The following is a 21,588-nucleotide window of genomic DNA, read 5'->3' as shown; positions in this document are numbered from 1 at the left end:
CTGGTATGGAAAAGCGCTCTATAAATATTACTTACTTACTTTTCTCACAGAGAGAGTTTAATAAAGAGTCTTTTGAAAGAACTCAAAAGTGGGTTTCGAACCTGCGACTCTATAAGACGAACATGGTGACTCATTAACTGAGTAAGCTAAGGAAACGTAATGGCCGCCTTTATACGTGCTGATATAACGTCAGATTCCAGCTTAAATCTTTCGACATCTAAAACCACGGAGTCATCGTTGTCACCTGATGCATCACATGATTGGCTGAAGAACCTCTGTATTCTTTTGGGTTTGTCTGGTGACACTGTTATACAAGTATTTATATAGAATATGAAAAGGTTCCATTTAAAAAATAATTGGATTCAAAAAGGTTTCGAATTAAAACATATTGTATCTAGACAATTACTTTTGAATTAATTAAATTAAAATATCAAACTGAATGTGTAAAAAAAAAAGAAGACAACCTTAATTAATAATTTAATTAATTAATTAATTAAACTAAAAATTAGTCCTTTAAAAGAAAAAAACGAATTGAATTATTCAATCAAATTAAATTCAACCTTTCAGGATACACAATAATTAATTTAATTATCCAAAAAACGAATTCAACGTTTAGAATGTTTAACAATTCTTTTAGCCTACAGCAGATTTCCACGTATTTTTTGGGGAATCTGTCGCAATCGGCCAAAAAAACCCCACCTTTTTAAGTAGTGATGTGCTGATGAAGCTTCATGAAACAGTGTCATGTTGTTTAGAGGTCAGTAGGTGGCGCCATCATTTTAAAAATTAATGTCAAGTTTCATTAGAACATTTTGTTCAAAACAAATGGAAATATTGCAGGGACCGCCATCTAGTGGACTCTATGACACTGCTTCATGAAGCTTCATGAAACCATCACTACTTTAAAGTCCATGAAGAGACAATAAAATATTAAAATAATAAATCACAAGCCCACAGGTTTGACCCGTGTGATCTCAACCATAAATTAACTACTTTAAATTGATCTTTCTTCTAATGTATTGTGAAATATGCAAGAAACTTAAATGAAAATATATAAATAAATAGTAAAAACTCTTAAATAAGTTATGTTCAAACTTGACGGATAATACCAAAAGGACAAACAAACGAGTGAGTGGGATGTAACCCTACAGACATTCCTTTTTTAAAATCTAATGTTACAGAAAATTAAAGAACTGTAATGCTGTGGCTGATAACATCTTTTTTTTCCCTACATGACTTTAAGTCATTTCTAATACTGGAGAGTCAAGACGGTAGCGTGGTTGGCTTGTGGCTAAGAAGTTGCCGGGACGATCCCTCATGTGTCGCGTCCCTGAGCAAGGCACTTAACCCTTATTGCTCCCGATGGTGTCGCAGCTCGTAGGTCTGTGATTGTGTGGGTGAATCGAAAGACTAAGTGTAAAGTGCCTTCCAGTGCTGAGCAAGCAGGGAAGTAGTTGTAGGGTCACATCCCACCCCCGGGTACGAGCGGCCAAAATGAGTAATATCCGTGAGGTTGCTGAGCTCTCTGATAGAGACGGATGGCGCCGTCCGGGAGAGGCTCGTACCAGAGCTGCTTTTATTATTGAGTGGAGTCAGAACACGCTGGCGAGAGAATGTGTCTCTCACCTGGCTCGGGGAATGCCTCGGGGGGTCTGGAGCTGGACAATGTAGATGGATAGAGAAGTCTTGGCTTCCATGCCAGTTCAAATGTCATTCAATTTCATAGTGATTCATTGAATACTGGCTGTTTTTTAAGCTAGTTTATGACATACTTTGGGCTGAAGAGGACCTGCATTGTGTCTCAAATCGCGCTCTTATCTAAGTGCACTGCTTTACAGTACAATGTAAGAAAGTGCTCTTACTTGCACAGTGCACACATTTCGACAGGGTATCAAGTAAGTAAGTCAGTAATTTATATTTTTAGAGTGTTTTTCCAGACCAGGATCACAAAGCGTTTAAACAATCAAAACAATACTCAATCAAATATATACTTAAAAGGTCAAGATAACACATAGAAAAACACAGTACTGTCTCAAATCAAACACTGCTGCTACACACTCACCAGAAAAACGACTCGACAGTTTCTTCTTCTACGACTTTTTAACACTGATTTCAACCAGCTGTTGGAACACTATTGCAGACACTTGACAGCGCTTTTCGCCAATTGAAACAAGTTATTAAGTTGGGTTTCATTTTTTTTATTATTGTTTTTGTGATGTATTGTGGTAAAATGAGTTGTTTCTCAACAGTTTATGTCGGAATCTGCTCCAAAGACGCGTAGTCAGTGACATTTATCAATCCACACTCAATTTTCTAATTAATTTGAGTGCTCATTACTCTCTCCTTTTTCGCACACTGCTCATCGGAAGGCACTTGTGTACTTAAAATATTAAGTGTAAGTGTAGAAGTGTGCGATTTGGGACAGAACCCTGTTTTCGTGGCCCTCATGAGGTCAGAGTAAAACAAAATACATTTTCCTGACAACTAACCTTTTTTTGTACTTTTTTCCGCTTTTACACATTATCAGCTCAACTTTAACCAAAAATTATTTTAGTTTTGATTCCATTTTCCCTTCATTTAATTTGAGTATATCTTGTTTATCAGATTAAATCGTGAGAAAGACTTATTTAAATCACATGTGGCTTTTTACGTGGCCCTCTGGATCATTTTCTCATAATTTAAGTAGATAAATATGCACATTAATATCACGACCTATAAAGATGCCAGTGATTAAGATAACGTAAGAGATGGATGGTGATAATGTCAACAATTATACAGAGAATTCAAATTAAAGTACACTGGAATTTGATTCTCCTTGTTAAAGACTGTTTCGTAAATATAACAAAATTGTTTGGTGCTCAAAGACTTTGGCCCCCTCTCTGATTGAGTTTTGGACCCCCGATTTAAATTAAAGATATTTTAAAGATAAAAATACAGTCAGTTATTCGGGCAAAAACCTTTAGTTTCTATAATCATAGTACTTTTAATTTCTTAGTCAGTTCAATTATTTGACCTGTCGGCCCCTCAGAACAGTCCCAGTAAGAAAAAGGTGGCCCCTCCATGGACAATTACATCTCATCACTTGACCTGTTGACGGAAATCAAACCAAAGAAAGTGATCTAAAGCTAGAATTGAACCTATAACCTTCTTGTGTTGAGGCTTTTCTTCATCAGAAAAACATCTGAGTTTTGGGCGGACAAAGAAGTGAATCCCTGCAAGCTTACATGAGTAGTACCACTGTTTTCCTTCCATCAGAGTCGAGCGAAAAGGCTCATGGTATTCATCAAGCCATTGCTATCCAGAGGTTTTCTTGTAGCCAACTGAAGAATCCGAGCACAATGGTGTGTAAGTGATTGAAAAGTGTGACCTTTAAGTCAAAGCAGGAAATTTGTTCGACACAAAGCTAACATCCATCGCGTTGGCCTTCCTCGGCTCGTATTATCAAGAAAATGTCTGAAGAAGTGAAATTCAATCATTTTCTTTTACCGTACAATAATAGATGTATATGAATCAGACTTGTCGGTGTCGTTCATATTTTTCTTCGCTTTTTTTTTTTGTTCTTCAAATAAAAGCCAATTATTTAAAAATGCATCAGCGTGTGTGACCTTCAAGCAGCTTTTACGTCTATTACTCGGAGTCAATTGGCTTTTTTTCTAATGGTTCCAGTATTGACTAGATGCGAATAATAGGGTTTTTGAAAGAGAAGTTACATTTAAGAGTCAGACTTAACCTTCTCTTCAACAAAGAAAATGTTTTTTTTTGTGAATGCTTTTAGTGTCGGCCCTCAGTGGAATGTCAGGCTTTGGAGAGTTATAGACTGAAGGATGCCAATAGGCTATCGTCCATTTTCAACTTATCATGAATACAGTTTGTACACTTAGATCAAGGGTTTGCTTTGAATGAAAACTATATATTTTTTTGGTTTGCACTAGAGTTTGAGTTATCAATTCAACAAAAGTTACATGAATTTTTTTTTCTTTCGGGTGGTCTGGTAACAGCGAGGCCAGGTAATATTTCCCCACTAGGCTTCATGGTATTCCCCTGCTAGGCTCCGTAGTATTTCTCCGTTGTGCTCCATCATGCTATGCTCTGCAGTATTACTCCACTAGGTTCTGTAGTATTTCCATGCTATGCCTCTGTAGTATTTCTCTGCCATGCTCCATAGTATTTATTTGCTATGCTCTATAGTATACGTATATCTGCTAGGCCCTGCAGTATTTCTCCACTAGCCTTTGTAATATTTGTGCACTAATCTACATAGTATTTCCCTACTAGACTTCCTAGTCTGGCTCTGTTAGGCTCCATAGTATTTCTCCGTTGTGCTCCATCATGCTATGCTCTGTAGTATTTCTCCACTAGGTTCTGTAGTATTTCCATGCTATGCCTCTGTAGTATTTCTGCACTAGGCTCTGTAGCATTTCCCTGCTAGGCTCTGTAGTATTTCTCTGTTTTGCTCTGTAGTATTTCTCCACTAGGTTCTGTAGTATTTCCACGCTAGGCCTCTGTATTATTTCTCCGCTATGTTCTGTAGTATTTCTCCGTAAGGCTCTGTATTATTTCTCTGCTCCATAGTATTTATTTGCTATGCTCTATAGTATGCGTATATCTGCTAGGCCCTGCAGTATTTCTCCACTAGCCTTTGTAATATGTGTGCACTAGTCTACATAGTATTTCCCTACTAGACTTCCTAGTCTGGCTCTGTTAGGCTCCATAGTATTTCTCCGTTGTGCTCCATCATGCTATGCTCTGTAGTATTTCTCCACTAGGTTCTGTAGTATTTCCATGCTATGCCTCTGTAGTATGTCTGCACTCGGCTCTGTAGCATTTCCCTGCTAGGCTCTGTAGTATTTCTCTGTTTTGCTCTGTAGTATTTCTCCACTAGGTTCTGTAGTATTTCCACGCTAGGCCTCTGTATTATTTATCCGCTATGTTCTGTAATATTTCTCCGTAAGGCTGTGTATTATCTCTCTGCCATGCTCCATATTATTTATTTGCTATGCTCTATAGTATACGTATATCTGCTAGGCCCTGCAGTATTTCTCCACTAGCCTTTGTAATATTTGTGCACTAGTCTACATAGTATTTCCCTACTAGACTTCCTAGTCTGGCTCTGTTAGGCTCCATAGTATTTCTCCGTTGTGCTCCATCATGCTATGCTCTGTAGTATTTCTCCACTAGGTTCTGTAGTATTTCCATGCTATGCCTCTGTAGTATTTCTGCACTAGGCTCTGTAGCATTTCCCTGCTAGGCTCTGTAGTATTTCTCTGTTTTGCTCTGTAGTATTTCTCCACTAGGTTCTGTAGTATTTCTCCGTAAGGCTGTTTATTATTTCTCTGCCATGCTCCAAAGTATTTATTTGCTATGCTCTATAGTATACGTATATCTGCTAGGCCCTGCAGTATTTCTCCACTAGCCTTTGTTATATTTGTGCACTAGTCTACATAGTATTTCCCTACTAGACTTCATAGTCTGGCTCAGTTAGGGTTCATAGTATCTCTCTGCTATGCTCTGTAGAATTTCTCCGCTGGGCTCTGTAGTATATTTAGGCTAGGATCCCTAATATTTCTCTGCAAGTGTTCGCCGTATTTTGTTGCTGGGCTCTGCAGTATTACTCCACTAGGCTCAGTAATATTTCTCCACTAGGCCACGTAGTACTACTCCGCAGTGCTCATTATTCAGAAGCCCTGCAAAGTATCACTCAAAGGTCATACTGTAGCTAATGCACATTATAATGCAGTTGGTTTTATAGTCCAAAATATTGACTCTAGGAATGGGAATCACATTTTTTCTTTTTTTTCTGGCACTGATGTTTAAAGAAAATGCCAAAAATAATTCTTGAAACTATAGATTCAATTAGATTTTGTTATCGAAAAAATAACTTGTGAAATTACCTGAACACGTTGCCATAATAGTACACTTTTCCTGAGATATGTTTTGCCAGTATTATTCTGGGGCAAAGTTGTGTCAGTCTGTGTGCACGAGTGTGACTATAGTTTATGTCAGAATCAGTGCCTTTATTGTCACCATCAAGACCAAAATGTGGCTAAATATATCGTCCTACTTGATCTTGCGATCGACGGTTCTCCGACAGAAGTGTAGAAACTATTCAGTTTGCTGCTGCTGCTGCTGCACTTATAAACCTCAAACAGTGAATCAAATACTGCGTAACCACATTCCATTATAAATGCATGTGTTGCAGACTTATACTTGTGCAAGTGCAAGCAAAGCAGAAAGATAACATAGAACCGAGGCCTGGAAAGCAAAGATGGAGCTTGGAAGCCAAGAGAGGACAATCTTTTGTTTGTTCTGACGCTAAAGTTGATGAAAGCAGCAGGAGACGTCCGGGGCCGAGGCAAATGTAGTTATTCCACATCAAAGTCCGGATCAGGAGACGTTAAACCTCAAAGAACAAAGCCGGTCTGAATTAAGTTACAACATGGTTCATGTTTTTCCTCTTCCCTTTAAAGTGCGACGTCTGTGTAATTAAAGGCAGAGCAAAGGTAGACTTTTTGATACGAGTAATATAAGATGAAACGGAACCGGAGAGAGAGAGAGCATCACACCATCGTTACACTCGGTAAAAGAGAAATTAAAAAAGAAAAATGAAGGAACATTTTTTTGTGAAGAAGAAAGCACTTTTACAAGATAGCTATACAGAATAGAAAAATAAGTGGATGAATGAGAAACACAAAAAGAACTAAAAGGGAAGAAACAATGATATGGTTGAGATTTGAAAACACAGGATTGAACAATATCCTCTTTTTTGACCAAATGTAGCACAGAGAAGTTCAGAGAAGAGACATCTATAAGTAATTGGCTATGAATGTGGCAATTTAAATATGTATATTAACAATAAATTGAAGTGAGAAATGTTATGATTTTGTACTGCATTATCTAAGAAAAACTTAATTGGTAAAGAGAATAAAGAAATTGGTTAGTTATGATTATAATTTGTATCAGAAATGTTATTGCCATTGTTATAAATGCAGCTTAAGACATTTTTCGTGGTGTCAGTACAGAATAAAATAATGAAATAAGATATCCAAATTAGAAAAAAAGATTCAAGCACCAAAGCAACCATTCTGTGGTGCTATTTGTACATGATAAACCTTCTATTATATACGTATACATGTAAGTTTATTAAAATAATTAGAGATTCCATATCGAAAACTCCATACCAGTAGGTGGCAGTAATGCGCCTTTACGTTGTTTGCCAACTGCTGTAAAAAATAGGTAAGTGTTGTAGGAGGAAAACCCACAAAATGACATCAAGTATTCACCAAAATTTAAGTGAATCATACGTTTAAAAAACATATTTCCAAAAAGAAGGAACAAAAAACTGAACAGTTTACTCTGAAACTGAAATGAACTAAACTCAAAGGAAAATTGAAAACCATAATGTGAACTTCTTCCCTTAAAATATTAGAATACAAACTATTATTCTTCATTTAATTAATTAATTTAAACCTCCTTAATTTTAACACATCTCACCAAAAGTTAATATTAAACTATAGACCCTGCCACTCAATATACCCCCAAAGGTGGTAGCACCCAATGACCTCATCGATGATGTCATACAGGTGTTAAAAACAGGAAGTGTCCTTTAACCTTTTGCCCCTGAACCACTCTTCTTGTACATTAAAGACTAAATAATAAAGAATTTAAGCCACAAAATGTAAAATGAAACTCTAGTTTAGTTTTTTCACTTAAATTTCCTGTTACAATGTTTTATACAATCACAAAATCAGTTAAATCAGTATACATCGTCTTTATTATTATACTGTTTACATGTAAATAAATACTTAACAATAAATAAACTTAATTTCCAATGTTTTTTAAATGAAGTAAACCTAATTTCTGCTTTTCTTTTAATCATTAAACTCAATTCTGATTAAAAATGATTGGCAAAAACGTTATTCCAACAGTTTCCTTTTAACTGACTTAAAGAAAAAAAAGAACAGCTCGTGTTTACTCTTGGAAGTTAAGAGTGACGGAGAGTTGGCTATCATGCCATTAGCGGGAGATAATTTACTCCCCCACGGTGATGACAGTGAATGTGAGGGTGGGAAGATGGAGCAAGTCCCGAGTGGAACTCGGAGGCGGCGCTGCTCGTGGTGGAAGAAGCTCGAGTCAATAAGGAAATGAAAGGTTGATGAGAGAAGAGAAGACACAAGACGGTTGTAAAACCGACACGTAGAGAAGTGAATTTTAGTTTTAACTCATTCAAGTCTTAAGACTTGTTTCTCTTTCCTGGATTTACCCCCTGGTAGTTAAAGGCGCCAAAAATCAAAGAACATTTGTCTGGATAAATCTTAGAGCTGTAATACGATGCTATTCAATACGATATATTGAGCTCACAATACCGTACAATACAATGTATTGGCTCACGATACGATACAATATGATGTATTAGGCTCATGATGCAATACAATACGACACATTGAGCTCACAACATGATCCAAAATGACAAATTAAGCTCACAGTACGATAAAATACGATATATTGAGCTCCCGATACGATACAATACAATTTATTGAACTCATGACACGATACAATTTGACATGTTGAGCTCAAGCTACGATACAATACAATGTATTGAGGTCACGATAGGATAACATACGATGTATTGTGCTTACGACACAATTCAATAAAATATATTGCACTCCGGATACGATACAATACAATGTATTGAACGCACCATACAATACAATATGACATATTGAGTTCACGATACAATACAATATTTTGTGCTTACGATACAATACCATAGATAAAGTTCATGATACAATTCAATGCATTCTACTGAGTTCACAATATAATTCAAAACCATATATTGTGCTCACAATAGGATTCAATATGATATATATCGCTCCTGATACAGTACAATACAATATATTGAGCTCATGGTACGATACAATATATTGAGCTCACGATACAATACAATATATTGAGCTCACGATACTATACAATATATTGAGCTCACGATTCAATGCAATATATTGAGCTCATGATACAATACAATATATTAAGCTCACGATACAATACAATATATTGAGCTCACGATACAATACAATATATTGAGCTCACGATACAATACAATATATTGAGCTCACGATTCAATACAATATATTGAGCTCACAATACGATACAATATATTGAGCTCACAATACAATACAATATATTGAGCTCACAATACAATACAATATATTGAGCTCACGATACATACAATATATTGAGCTCACGATATAATACAATATATTGAGCTCACGATACAATACAATATATTGAGCTCACGATACGATACAATATATTAAGATCACGATACAATACAATATATTGAGCTCACGATATAATACAATATATTGAGCTCATGATACGATACAATATATTAAGATCACGATACAATACAATATATTGAGCTCACAATACAATACAATATATTGAGCTCTCGTCCTCAGTAATCGCTGGGATCTTGCTGCGCAATGACTGCTGTTGAATTGCAACACAAAAAGGAACAAATGCATTAAATTGATGAATGTTCATTGCAAGTTACACGTCAGATAATTTATTTTTACGCTCATTTTGTTGACAGAAAAAGGATAAAATAAGTATGATAAATATAAAATATGATTTGAAAGACAAAAAAATATTCATTTTGTGATAGTCCTGTTGAATATCTATACACCATCGTGATAAAAATTCAATTTGAATTGATATATATATTTATTTTTTTCCACACAGCCCTAATAAATGACTACAAAAAGATGACATGAACATTACTATGAAGTGTTGCAACACTTCAACAAAACTAGCTAATGGCAAAAAAAGTTTCTGAATCAACTCAGAGAAGCATCCTTCAGTTGTGTGTGTGAGTGTGTGTGTGTTTGTGTGTGAAGCCTCCTCAGATGACTGAATCCATTGAGCAAAAGGCTCCTTTTATTCAGTCCGCCCATGTTTTTCTTTTGCTCGGGTATTAACTCTCTTTGGTCAGCGGTCGGTTTCATTGTCTGCTCGCTCAGCCCCGTCCTCACACGATATGAATGAAAGATTAGTTTGAATTGTTTATATAAGCCGGGGCGAAGATGTTAATTTTCACGACCGCCGGAAATTATGTGAATGTCACCAAAAAAATAAACGAGAAAAATACCCCTCGTCGGAACCGCCGCACGGCCACGATCAATCAAAAAAAGTTGTTTATTTAAGTGAAAGCGGCCCCGTGTTCATTTCGGCGTGTTAAAGATCAATATGTTCCTCCTCTGATTTTAAAAGCTGTTGATCTAGACCACCGGGTCTATTTTCCCTCTGCTCGCCGCCAAAACCGCGTTAGGGTGATACATCAACAATGATTCATGCCGGCCCGCCGTGGCAAACAATGCCATTCTAATTCATCATTCTTCTGCAGCCGGCGCCTCCGCTCTGCGAGGAGCTTTAGCAAGGTCAGCACAACAGCTGACCCGCTATAAAGGGTCAAACGCATCATGGCGTGGCGGAAAATGGATAGCTGTCTTTTTTATGCCACTTTTTATGAATCGCTGTTTATTCTAACCCGCTTTTTGAACCGTTTTATTCCGTGTCAGAACCCAGACTACTTCTCATGTTTCACCCCTGACACTTATTCATATGTTAACAGTTTAACTAATGTGTTGATTCAAGTGTATCTTGAATAGATCTTGGACTCTATTGTACTTTTCGTTTAAATATTTACATTAGAAAATGTATTTAAGTCTTTTTTAAATCTTGTTTACCATAACTACGCCCACTCTGCTTTGATTGGTCAAACATCGAGGTTGGTCACCACGCATCATCAATTCCAGAAGTTTCTACCTCTAAGGGAGTCGTTGTATAAACAAAGATGGGCGTGATTATCGATGGCTGGAGGAGGAGTGCAGCCATTATATGGTCATAATAGCTCTCGTAACCTCTCGTTCGCCCAGATTTCAGACCAGGTAGAAGTAATAAGTTAAAATCATGGTCATGATGAGGGACTTATTGCATCTTGGAGAGGAAGATTCAACATTTAAAAGTTTGGTTTCACATAAATTGCCCTTTAACCCTCAACATATATAAATAAAAATAGTTTTTTTGGTTGCTAAATTACTATATCATGCTAGCTGCTGACTGAGGTCAGCTTATCTCCATTGATAATGGTTGTTTCAAAATACATTTGGGGTTTAGAGCAGTGGCCCTTAACCACCAGGATGGGGCTCAGCTCCGGTCCACAAGTTACAAAATTATATATTAGAATATAGTTTATCTTACAGTACTCTGTGGTACCAGCTGTGACATCAACGGTAGTAACCAAACTGAGGTAAGTACAAAATCATAATTTATTTAAAAAAATTAAAATTCATGTAAGGAATGACAACTCTACTGTAATCGATCATGTAGATTTAACCCACATTTGAAATACTCATTTGATTAACTGATAATATTTCATATTTAATTCATATTAAATAATCATTGCCTCTCTTTAGAATTCATGTGCTCAGCTATTCTTCAGGTCAGGTCAAGCCTACACTCGCACTGAGAGATAGAAAACAATCTCTCGATTAAAAAATATCCCTTTTTTTTAAATACAGTTACTAAAAGAACACAAATATCCAAATCAACCTTTGAACCAGACTGAAAACCAGAATGAATAACAATGTATCATTCATTAAGCATGATTCAAGCAACGGCACATTTTAAAAATACCATTTCCATTTTCCAAATAGAAAGTCATTTTTTGTTAGTTTTGTTTTATACAGTTGTCCCTGGTTTATTGAGGGAGTTACAAAAACCTGTTTTCAAGCTGAAACATTTTTAACAAATTTAATTTTAATAATCAATCCACGAGATTTGACGCGTAAGAAATTTATTACCTGTAACCCACGCGTATTTCAAAATTCCTCTGAGGGCCTTGGTGTTGTTTTTTTATTTTCCGAGTGCTATTCATTGTTATGAGTAGTTTTTGTCGCTGTTTTAGCGATTTGAAAATGTACGTTAATCTGTCTAGCCGAACGCATTCTGTAATCCCTTAGCCAATCAGGACGCCGAACACAATACGCGATCATACTGTACACTGTCAAAAAACATGCAAAATTACACACCAAAAAATCTGTGAAACAAATGCACAAATTTTGGCTTATCTGCATTATTGATAGACATTTTTTATTATGCGTTTTCACTGTTAAACAAAGAATCTGATTTAGATAAAAAACTTTCACTCGACAGTCTGTGGTTAAGCCTCATGTTATATTTAGCGCTGGCAAATAATGTGCTCATCAACACTATACGTGTGTGACGAGGTTCACACTCAATTTGAGTCAACATTAGCAGGTTGGATCGACCGAGAGTGCTCGTGGTAGATATTCTCTCTAGTCTCGACTCTCTAATTAAGACGCTACATCTTTCGATTTCGCTGGGGTCAGGGAAATTGCTTCTTTTTAAAAACCATTAAAACACACACACACAAACACACACACACCCCCACACACACACACACACACACACACACACACATACACACACACACACACACACACACACACACACACACACACACACACCAACAACCTGTGTAGCATTCCCTCGAAGATATCATTTTAATTAAGTCTTATCTTTAACTAATTTCTCCGGCACAAGGCTATCATCACATTTCTTCGGCAACAGCCACACTAACAGTTGTTTACATCCACACACGGCCTAAATAAAACCGCGTCTACACCCACAAAGTCCGTTGTCTCGTCGTCGGAATCCCGATTTACTCGTGTTTAGTCGTTCAAACAATCATTTTGCACTTTTGACGAGTCATAATTAAGACCGAAATCTTAATCCGTGAAGCCGGAGAATCATCCGCGACTCTGAAAAAGATTTTTGTTGTATTTGCCGTTATCTTGGATTTCGTCTACTTTCCGACAAAAGCGTTCAGTCAAAAATAATCTGAGCGGTTTATCCCCTCATGCTGTCCTGGTTACACTCCGAATATAAGCCACCAATCAGAAAGTCGCTTCCGTACAAAGCAAAATCCAGCCCGGGCTTTTAACAGCCGCCACGCCAGATGAGAACAATGTCACGTGTCACTTTTCCCCCCCGATGGCAGCTGACACCCGAAAGCTTTCAGCGTATTGTCATTCCGCTGCCCTCAATCCAATATCTCCTCGCTGACTCAAATGGATGTGAGGATAAAGAAATGATCTTGCTCGGGCGACTTGAGAGGCTCAGAAGCTGTCAGAGTAATTCAGAGTGCGGCTCTTTAGCGATGCCAAGTGCCACTCAGACACCTCGGTGGTCAGTCGGCGTCGCATGAATACAGATGCTTCGCGCCATCGTTAATCACACTGGACAGAGTTCAGAAGAGTCAAGAATGAAACTGTCATAGCGCCACGTTTTTCTTTTTTTTTCCCCTTCTCTGGTTTGATTTAAGTTGGAGAAGTTGTGTAGTTTTGACTTATGAGTGGAAGCGTTTGTATTTTGTTCTTCTGTTATCTTGTGTTTCATTTCCCCTTTTCCAGAGAGGTCAGCTTGTTGAGTCGAGCTTTCAGCAGTTTTTCCCTTGAGACAAATACTTCTATTTAATTCAACCAAAATCAACAACAAAGAAACATAAATATGCACCTGTGTTTGATTAAAATGTACACAACATGCGATACTTCATACATTTAGGGTGACCAACATTTTTAGATTTTGACAAAATTGACATAATTGCCCCTTTTGTCAATGCTGAAAATACTCGACTTGCCTCGACTCCACCTGATTTGTCCCGGCATGATACATCGATGCAGATCCTTTCCTCCATTCTGGTTCCAAGTGAGCTGAGCTGGTGCTAAAAAAAAAGGTGGCTTCTACCGGCTGCCGGCCAATGATTGGTCATAGAGTGAAGTTGCTAAGATGTCAGCAGTTCTACACCCAATTAAAGAAACAACTGCACCATTAAAATACATAAATCAAAGGAGTACAGCGAGACCTGTTGCAGTGCACATTCAAGATCTAGTAAGTAAACCTATGCCTCCAAGTTTCATGGCACTTCCTCTCTCTTTGCTCTTGATGGAGTCTACTGACTCCTTTAAGAAACATCTTAAGACGTTTCTATTTGTTCAGGCTTTTCCTTGATTTTCTGGAACTCCTGTTGTGTTATCAGTTTTATCTTGATCTTTAAAATATATACTTTATTGAATATTGTTTTGATTGTTTAAGCGCTTTGAGACCCTGGTCTGGAAAAGCGCTATACAAATAAAAATGACTTACTTACTTACTTACTTACTATGTTATGACGACCCCGTCAACCGGGAGTAGGTAGCCAAGGCAGTGGAAGTGGAAAAGCCCAAATTGTTGGATCATGGAGTTCTGGGATAAGTACGTTGAAAACTAGAACCAGTTAGAAAACCATTGCCCGCCAGTTTCGTGGCACTATGGTATGACGACCTTGTCCACTGTAAGTACTTGGTGGTGGAAGCGGGTCTTTAAATTCTGGGATAGGAACATCAAAAACGAGGTCCAGTTAGTAAACCATTGCCTATTAGTTTGTTATAACGACCACACCCACCACACATAGGTAGCAGGGCCGGTACAAACACAGTGTACTGGAATAGACCCTGGACGTGTTTTGTAAAGGTTGCACTGAAGGAGGAGGCACCAGCTAATGGAGTTGGCATCACCAAAATAAATCTAACTTTGGGGACTAATCTGGCAATATGACACGTATCACACATTACGATATATTGCAATACTGTACTAACAAGGATATATGTGTAGTATTGTGGAGTACTTGACTCTGGTGTTGCAGAATTTACAGACCACATGACTCTTGACGAAATCGTAACTGGTTTCATTTTTCCAAACATCAGCTTTATGGAGTGGACCGTATCCTCTCGTCCTCAGTCGCCGCCGACTTCATTCATCCTTTAGCTGTTCAGGATGCAACGACTGCTTCCATCTACTGGCTGAAAGTTGCAACACAAAATTTAACAAGCGCTCTGAATATTTGCATATAATATTTGTAAAATGTAATTGTTTTAATAAAAAAATTAAAAAACATTATAGTTATTTTATGCTTAATATTTTCCAAAAAATTACATTATTGTTGAATATTGATACATTATAGTAAAATAGTAATAAAAATATTGCAATGTTTTGGTTAATCGATATTTTCTCACACACCCAGCTTTTGTTAGTACAAGGCATTATTGCTGATTAATACATATTTTTTTGTTAACCAGTTTTCAACAAAACTTACTAAATACTAGTGATTGTCTGATGAAGCTTCATGAAGCAGTGTCATTATTTTCAGAGTCCACTAGATGGCGGTCTCTGCACTATTTCCTTTGATTTGAACAACTGTTCTAGGTAGGTAGAACTTTATTAAACTAAATTGTTTTTTTTTCCAATTAGCCACAGCAAATACAGCATTTTTTCATAAAAAATAATCAAAATAAAATAAGAACAAGAACAAAGAGAAATAAAGAGAAAGAACAAGATGATACAATCTAAGTCTCAAGATAAAGATAAAGAACATAGATCAAAGAAAAATAACAAAGAAACAGGATACAAAGATTAACATAGAACAGATCATCATGATACTTTTACTCCACTCCTGCACCCGAACTCAATTTAATAGCCTGAAGAATGAATTAGTCCTTGCATCTATTTGTTTTGCACCTGGGAAGGTGCAAATGAAACATCACATCATTTTTAAACTGATGGCGCCACCTACTGACCTCTAAACAACATGACACTGTTACATGAAGCTTCATCAGACCATCACTACTAAATACGAACTACATGTTGTGTTTTAAACGAGAGTAAAAATAGTTCCAGTTCGTAAATCTAAATAAGAATCCAATCCATAAAGAGAGAAAAACACTTCAAAATCAAAAAGTACTCTCGCCTACTAGACTAATGAAAGGAAACACGGTCATATAAAAGAGAACTCGCCGTTGAAAAGGAAAAAGCAGGTAAAAGACCAGGTAGCAATGAATCCACAAGAAGGTTGGCGAATGAAGTGACAATCTGACAGTGTGTCGATGCTGCTCTTGAAGATCGCGATGCAGCCAGTGATCAGTGAGAGCGCGAAACTCCTGCCAGCAGAGAATAAACAGGAAACACGGAACCCGAGCGAGAACCAGAAATAGCGAGCCTTGAGGGCAAATTATATGTTAGACACTGTTTACATTTTCACATACTATCGACTCATAATCATGTTTCATAGAAAACATTTAGTGATGAGAATATTTTCTGCTTGTGCGTTGCAGTAAATATATAGTGTATAAATACGTACATTGATATTGAAGGATCTTTTATTAATTATTTTCTAAAATAAATCTCATAACCATGTGGTAAAAATTGTATATTCAAATTGTTGGAGAAAAAGTAATTCATGAATACATACTTTATATAATAGTAGTTACTATTAAATATAATGTTAATTATCACCCTCATCTGTCATTTTTAACAAATGTAATAAATCATTGTAATACTTTTTTTTATTATTTAAACAAGTTAATTTGAATAACTTTATTTATTATTATTTAATCAGCCTGTGGATACAAACTTACTTTAATAACGGATTCGTATACAAATTAGCTTAAAAAATTCTACTTTATGGGCACAAACATTACCAAAAATTGCCACTTTACTTAACTAAAACGTAAATACTTTTGATAACAAGTTGCATGAACCATGCCAGTATAGAGCTTATTTTTAATTGTTTAACGGCTGAATTTAAAACACAAACTATGGATTTGTTGGATAGTAAGACAAAAATAAAATAATTCCCGCCAAAAACGTTTCCCGCTTTAAACCAACTTACGCTTTGCATTCCATGTTTTTTTCTGTGTAAATAATCTTTTATTTGTCGGTTGAAAGTGTAAGTTGTTTTATTAAATCCTTCATTTAACTTTAATAGTCAAACTATACAAAAAATATGAGAAGTTAAAGGTTGGTCAACCACATCATGATCAATGCAGCTAACTCTGTTAGCCACTAGCCTAGCTACTCTAAAAAATATATATACATAAATCATTGATTTAATTTTTTAACTTGCCTACTTGAGGAATTGTCGTCTGTAATGTCACTGAAGAAACAGTGTCTTTGTAATATCTAGAAAATGATTGCAATTGTGAGCTTTTTAAACTTTATTTGTACATCTTTAAAAAGATAATTATAATTTTAAAGCCAACAGATAAAGATGTAGTTTCAGGGCTCAAGTGTAATACCAAAATAATTGTAATGTATTAGTCGCTAAAACAACAATTGTTATCCTTTTTTAAATACATGTTGGACCATTTTCAAGAGCTCATAAAAACGACCCACATAACACCGTGGGTGAATGGATGTTGCTGAAGGGACGTCTGAGTCACACATTCATGTGATGAATAGATTTGGAATCCATGACATGTTAAATGGTAGGATGACTGAACACGGACACATTAACGGTTAATGTTCGATGCGTTTCAAAACCGAGTAAATTTGGAACAAAAATGATCCATTTACGACGGATGATCCAACGAAACACATATTTTTAAAAATCACAGAAATCCAAAAGATAAACTTAATAAATGGTTTAAAGTTTTTGAGTCCAGGGTTGTGGCTCCTGGTGGACTCGGTCGTCCCTGGAGTTTTCGGTGGTGTTGTGGTGGTGGGTTGTGGGGTGGGGAGCAGCTGCGCATGACAGCCGACTGAGTCCATATGGTCCTCATGGCGAAGTGAGGGAGCGGGAAAAGCGATAGAAGGGGGGGGAGAGAGAGAGAGAGAGAGAGAGAGAGGGATGGAGAGAGAGCGCAAGAGAGACACATTCAGCTTCTCGCTCTCAGTGCGCACAGTCATACGCAGTCTTTAAACAGTAAAGACTCTGAGAGAGAGAGAGAGAGAGACTGGAAAGAGAGGGAGTCACTCGCACACTTGTTTAAAGAGAGTGTTGGGGGGGCTTCTGAGTTTGCCAGAGCATCCTTTTTTTTTCACGGACATTACAGTTGGAAGCGGAGGAGGAGGCGGCGGATGCTGCGCGCATCTCCGAGGACCACGTTGCTGCTGCTGCTGCTGCTGCCTCTCTTTCCAAGTCACTTTCCACGAACGGCTCAAGGGCGGAGAGACTCTTCCCAGCCGCCCCCCCTCCATCTCTGATCCAAAACACTCTTTCACCTCCTCCCCCCCACCCCCCCTTCTGAACGGAATATCTTCAAGTTTTTCCTTTTTTTTTTATAACATTCTCCCTTCTGGAAGTTGCGCAGAAAAGAAAAAAAATGGGAATTTGCGGACGTTTGGCGCTGTCCGGGAGATGCCTGGTGCTCCTCGGACTTAAATTGTTATTCCTTGTACCCGCAGGAGTTCCGGCCAGGAGCGGGGATTCTGTATTAAAGGACAACATCACCGTGAGACAAGGAGACAGCGCCGTCTTGAAGTAAGTCTTGTTTTTTTTTTTTCTTCCCCCCCCCTCCTCCCTCCACTGTGTTGTATTGGCGCGACATCTTTTTCTCAAGTGCGTTAAAGGTCATTAAAAGCGTCTTAATGAAGTAGTTTTTCTTGTGGACTGAACTCCTGTTTTTTTTTTTTTGCTTGTTGTCCTTGAATTCCCATCGATCCCGGGGGGGATACTCAAGAGTCCTCTGGTGCTCCCTTGTATGGATGAATGACACAATTATCCCGTTAACGCTCTGGTTTGGTCCTAAACAACTGATAAATGTTCCAGTGGACCACGGAGGCAACGGGATAAGGGAATGAGATGTTAAAATATTCCTGTTTCTACTCCTCAGTTTGTGGTGTTTGCCCCCCCCTTACCCCCTCCCTCAGCCACCCCTCTTTTTCAATCCTCCCTTAGTTCTCTCGCTCGTCCACGAGTTCCGAATTTGGATAATATGTTGTCGAGAGGAAGAGACGACGCATGCTCAATGAGTGAGGTTTTGATTGGCAGGGTTTATCAGAAAACAGTGGGCGGGTCCATCGTCGTTTTTACATGGAAGGATGAAAAAAATTGATCAGTAAATTGAAAGTATTTTGAAAATCATGGAATGGAGGGTGATGGATTTTGGTGGATGAATTTAGGGGTGTTAATCGAAGAAAGGATTTATGTTTAAAAAAAACAAAAAAGATTTTTCTTCCGATAAAGGTAGGGTAAACTTTTAAACCCGCATTTTATTCGAGATTTTACCGATTTTTTGTGTTTTTTTTCATGCTACCCCATTGCTACATCGATCTATTGACATTAAATAGTAGAATGAAGGATTAAGTAAGTGAATCAATGGCTAAATGGACGACTGTCACCAGAGTTGTTGGTTATTTTGTTGCACCACGTAATGGATGAACGGATGACGAGTGGGTGGCTGGGTAATGAATGGACTTGATGGATGGGCTGGTTTAGCATATAGATGCTACTCTAGAAGAGTACTACTCTTTTCAAAAGAACAAAAAACACTTCCATGAAGTTTTCCAACGGCGTTCCCCTAAATTCCAACACATCCATTCGTGGAACGTGAAGTATTGCGATCGTCTTCAGCCGCCACGAGTGGCGTCGCTAACAAAAAGTTTGGTTTCTAGCTAACACTGTCACCCACTGTCTCACAACAACGTAACAGATCGATTTAGGTTAAGGCGTCGTACATTTTCAATGTGATCCAATGTGAAAATGCATTAAGACATCGATCGGAGTATATAATTGAGTTCTAGATTGTTTCTTTCTGGAATGTCTGAGTGAGGTCGAAAAAATATTTTAGTATTTGCGTCAAAAAAACAACAAAATACTCGAAATACGAAATAATACTTTTTCAAGAAGCTTGATTTCATATGAATTAATAACAGGTAAAGTCTGGGTGGAGGCCAGAGAGTTGTGGACTTTCCAGTACTTTATTCAGACTTACCTAATGCCTTGATCCTACAACAGTTTGCCCGATCAGATACGAGTCGCTCAGACTACAGACCGTGTTTAACTGTCTTGTAGCTTTTTGCTTGTAAAGTCAACTTCTTCTTTTTAATACATTTTTATATATTTATCCTGGATATTAAAACCTTGTGACCCAAAACAAATTTGTGCGACCTTCACCACTGCATATGTATTTGTAGAAGCCAGGGAGGTCATTCACCTTGACCCAGAGACAACACAAGGGATACTTCATACACATTTGTTTCCGACAATTGTTTCTCACTTTGACCCTGAGATAACAAATGTGTTACCTTAAACACATTTGTTTTCGACTACTGGGTCACCTTGACCCAGAGATAACACAAGGGATACCTCAAACACATTCGTTTTCGGCCACCAGGTCACCTTGACCAAAAGACGACACAAGGGATTCCTTAAACATATTTGTTTTTGGCCACCGGGTCACCATGACCCAGAGATACCACTAGGGTTAATATCTTTACTTGCTGGAAAGTAACTCTCAAACTGTTTTGGAATTCTAATAGTTTGCGTTACTTTGATTTAAAAGTGTTTTTTTGCTACTAAACTAATAATTTTATTTAATTTGTTTAAGGATATATGTTGGACTTTAATATATTCCAAGTCAACACAAAATTTAAGTGAAAAGGAAGATTGTGATTTAACCAAACGAGACAAAAACAAGCCAGAAAATGAATAGACGTGTGATGTTACGGATGAGATGCAGAGAAACCCAAATGGGACCTCGTCTAATTGTCTAATAGACCAATGGACGGTGGCGTCAAAGCAGTTGTTTCAATTACATAACCACTGCAGAAATGGGATAACGGACACTTAAGCAGCACAGTGAAAGAGCCCCAGAGCAACAATAAAGTATAATCTCCACAGCGGCTGCCGACACATACCAGCAAATCAAAAGCGAAAAAAAAAAAAAAAAAAAGAGCTCCATGGTTCATTCCAGCGAACAAACAGGGATGTGTGGGCTGAAGGTCCAGCTGGCAGCTCCGGAGGCTTCTATCGGGATCAGGTTCTGTATCGACACTTCTCCTCCCGCTCTGGTTTCACATGTTTCACGAACACGATCCGACCTGAAAGCGAGAATATCATTTGTTTTGACAGCATGCTAAGATTAACCTGGCAATCATTCAGTCGTCGTGGAGAGGTTGATTTATCTGAAAGTGATTATCGCTCCTGTGGCGGATGAATTAGATCCACGAGACCTGCTTGTTTCCTCACATCCCATGTCATTTTCTTTATTACGGAAGAATAGGATGATGTGAAAACGCGCTCAATGTGCTTTTGGCACAGAAAGACAGGCTGTTAACTTTGATGATCTGGATTACCTGGATGTATCGGGACCGAAGAACAGAGTTATGGTTATCATAAAAGTTTGCCTTTTATTAAAAAAGAAAAACTGAATGATGGCGTCAATATAGGACCAAGAAATTGGCAGTTAAGTTTTCGGAATTGAGAAGTTGCTCGGTAAAGTCTGAATTGAGTCTTAAAATATTTAATATTTGTCCCAAAACATTTCTTCTGCTCAGATTCAATCTGCAGTGATTTGTTGTTCAGATATTAACTGACACACAAACTCTCGGCAGAATTTAATAACCGTCTTCTTCTTTGTTGCATCTTAGTTCAGACCAAGATTTTTCCAGATCAAGACAAAATAAACACATAAAAGTCAATGGAACAAGTTAAGAACTAGACCATAAACCTTTAAGAACAAGTTAAGAACT

General features: G+C 37.6%; 1 protein-coding gene across 2 annotated transcripts in view; it reads left to right on the top strand.

Annotated features, from left to right (window-relative positions):
- opcml (opioid binding protein/cell adhesion molecule-like) overlaps nucleotides 1–21,588 on the top strand; it is a 328,241-nt gene that overhangs the window by 121,300 nt on the left and 185,353 nt on the right. Inside the window, exon 2 of one of the 2 annotated variants that reach the window (XM_087806721.1) lies at nucleotides 18,301–18,376. In XM_087806721.1, coding sequence (XP_087662847.1) covers nucleotides 18,301–18,376 — 76 coding nt within the window. Of the gene's footprint in view, nucleotides 1–17,815; nucleotides 18,377–21,588 lie in introns of those variants that run through there. The other variant, XM_087806719.1, reaches the window with a different exon arrangement.

The sequence above is a fragment of the Callionymus lyra genome, chromosome 14 (genome assembly GCF_982586985.1).
Source record: "Callionymus lyra chromosome 14, fCalLyr1.hap1.1, whole genome shotgun sequence".
Lineage (NCBI taxonomy): Eukaryota > Metazoa > Chordata > Actinopteri > Syngnathiformes > Callionymidae > Callionymus > Callionymus lyra.
Note: the sequence above shows the minus strand (reverse complement) of the source record. Positions and strands in the feature narration are given on the sequence as shown.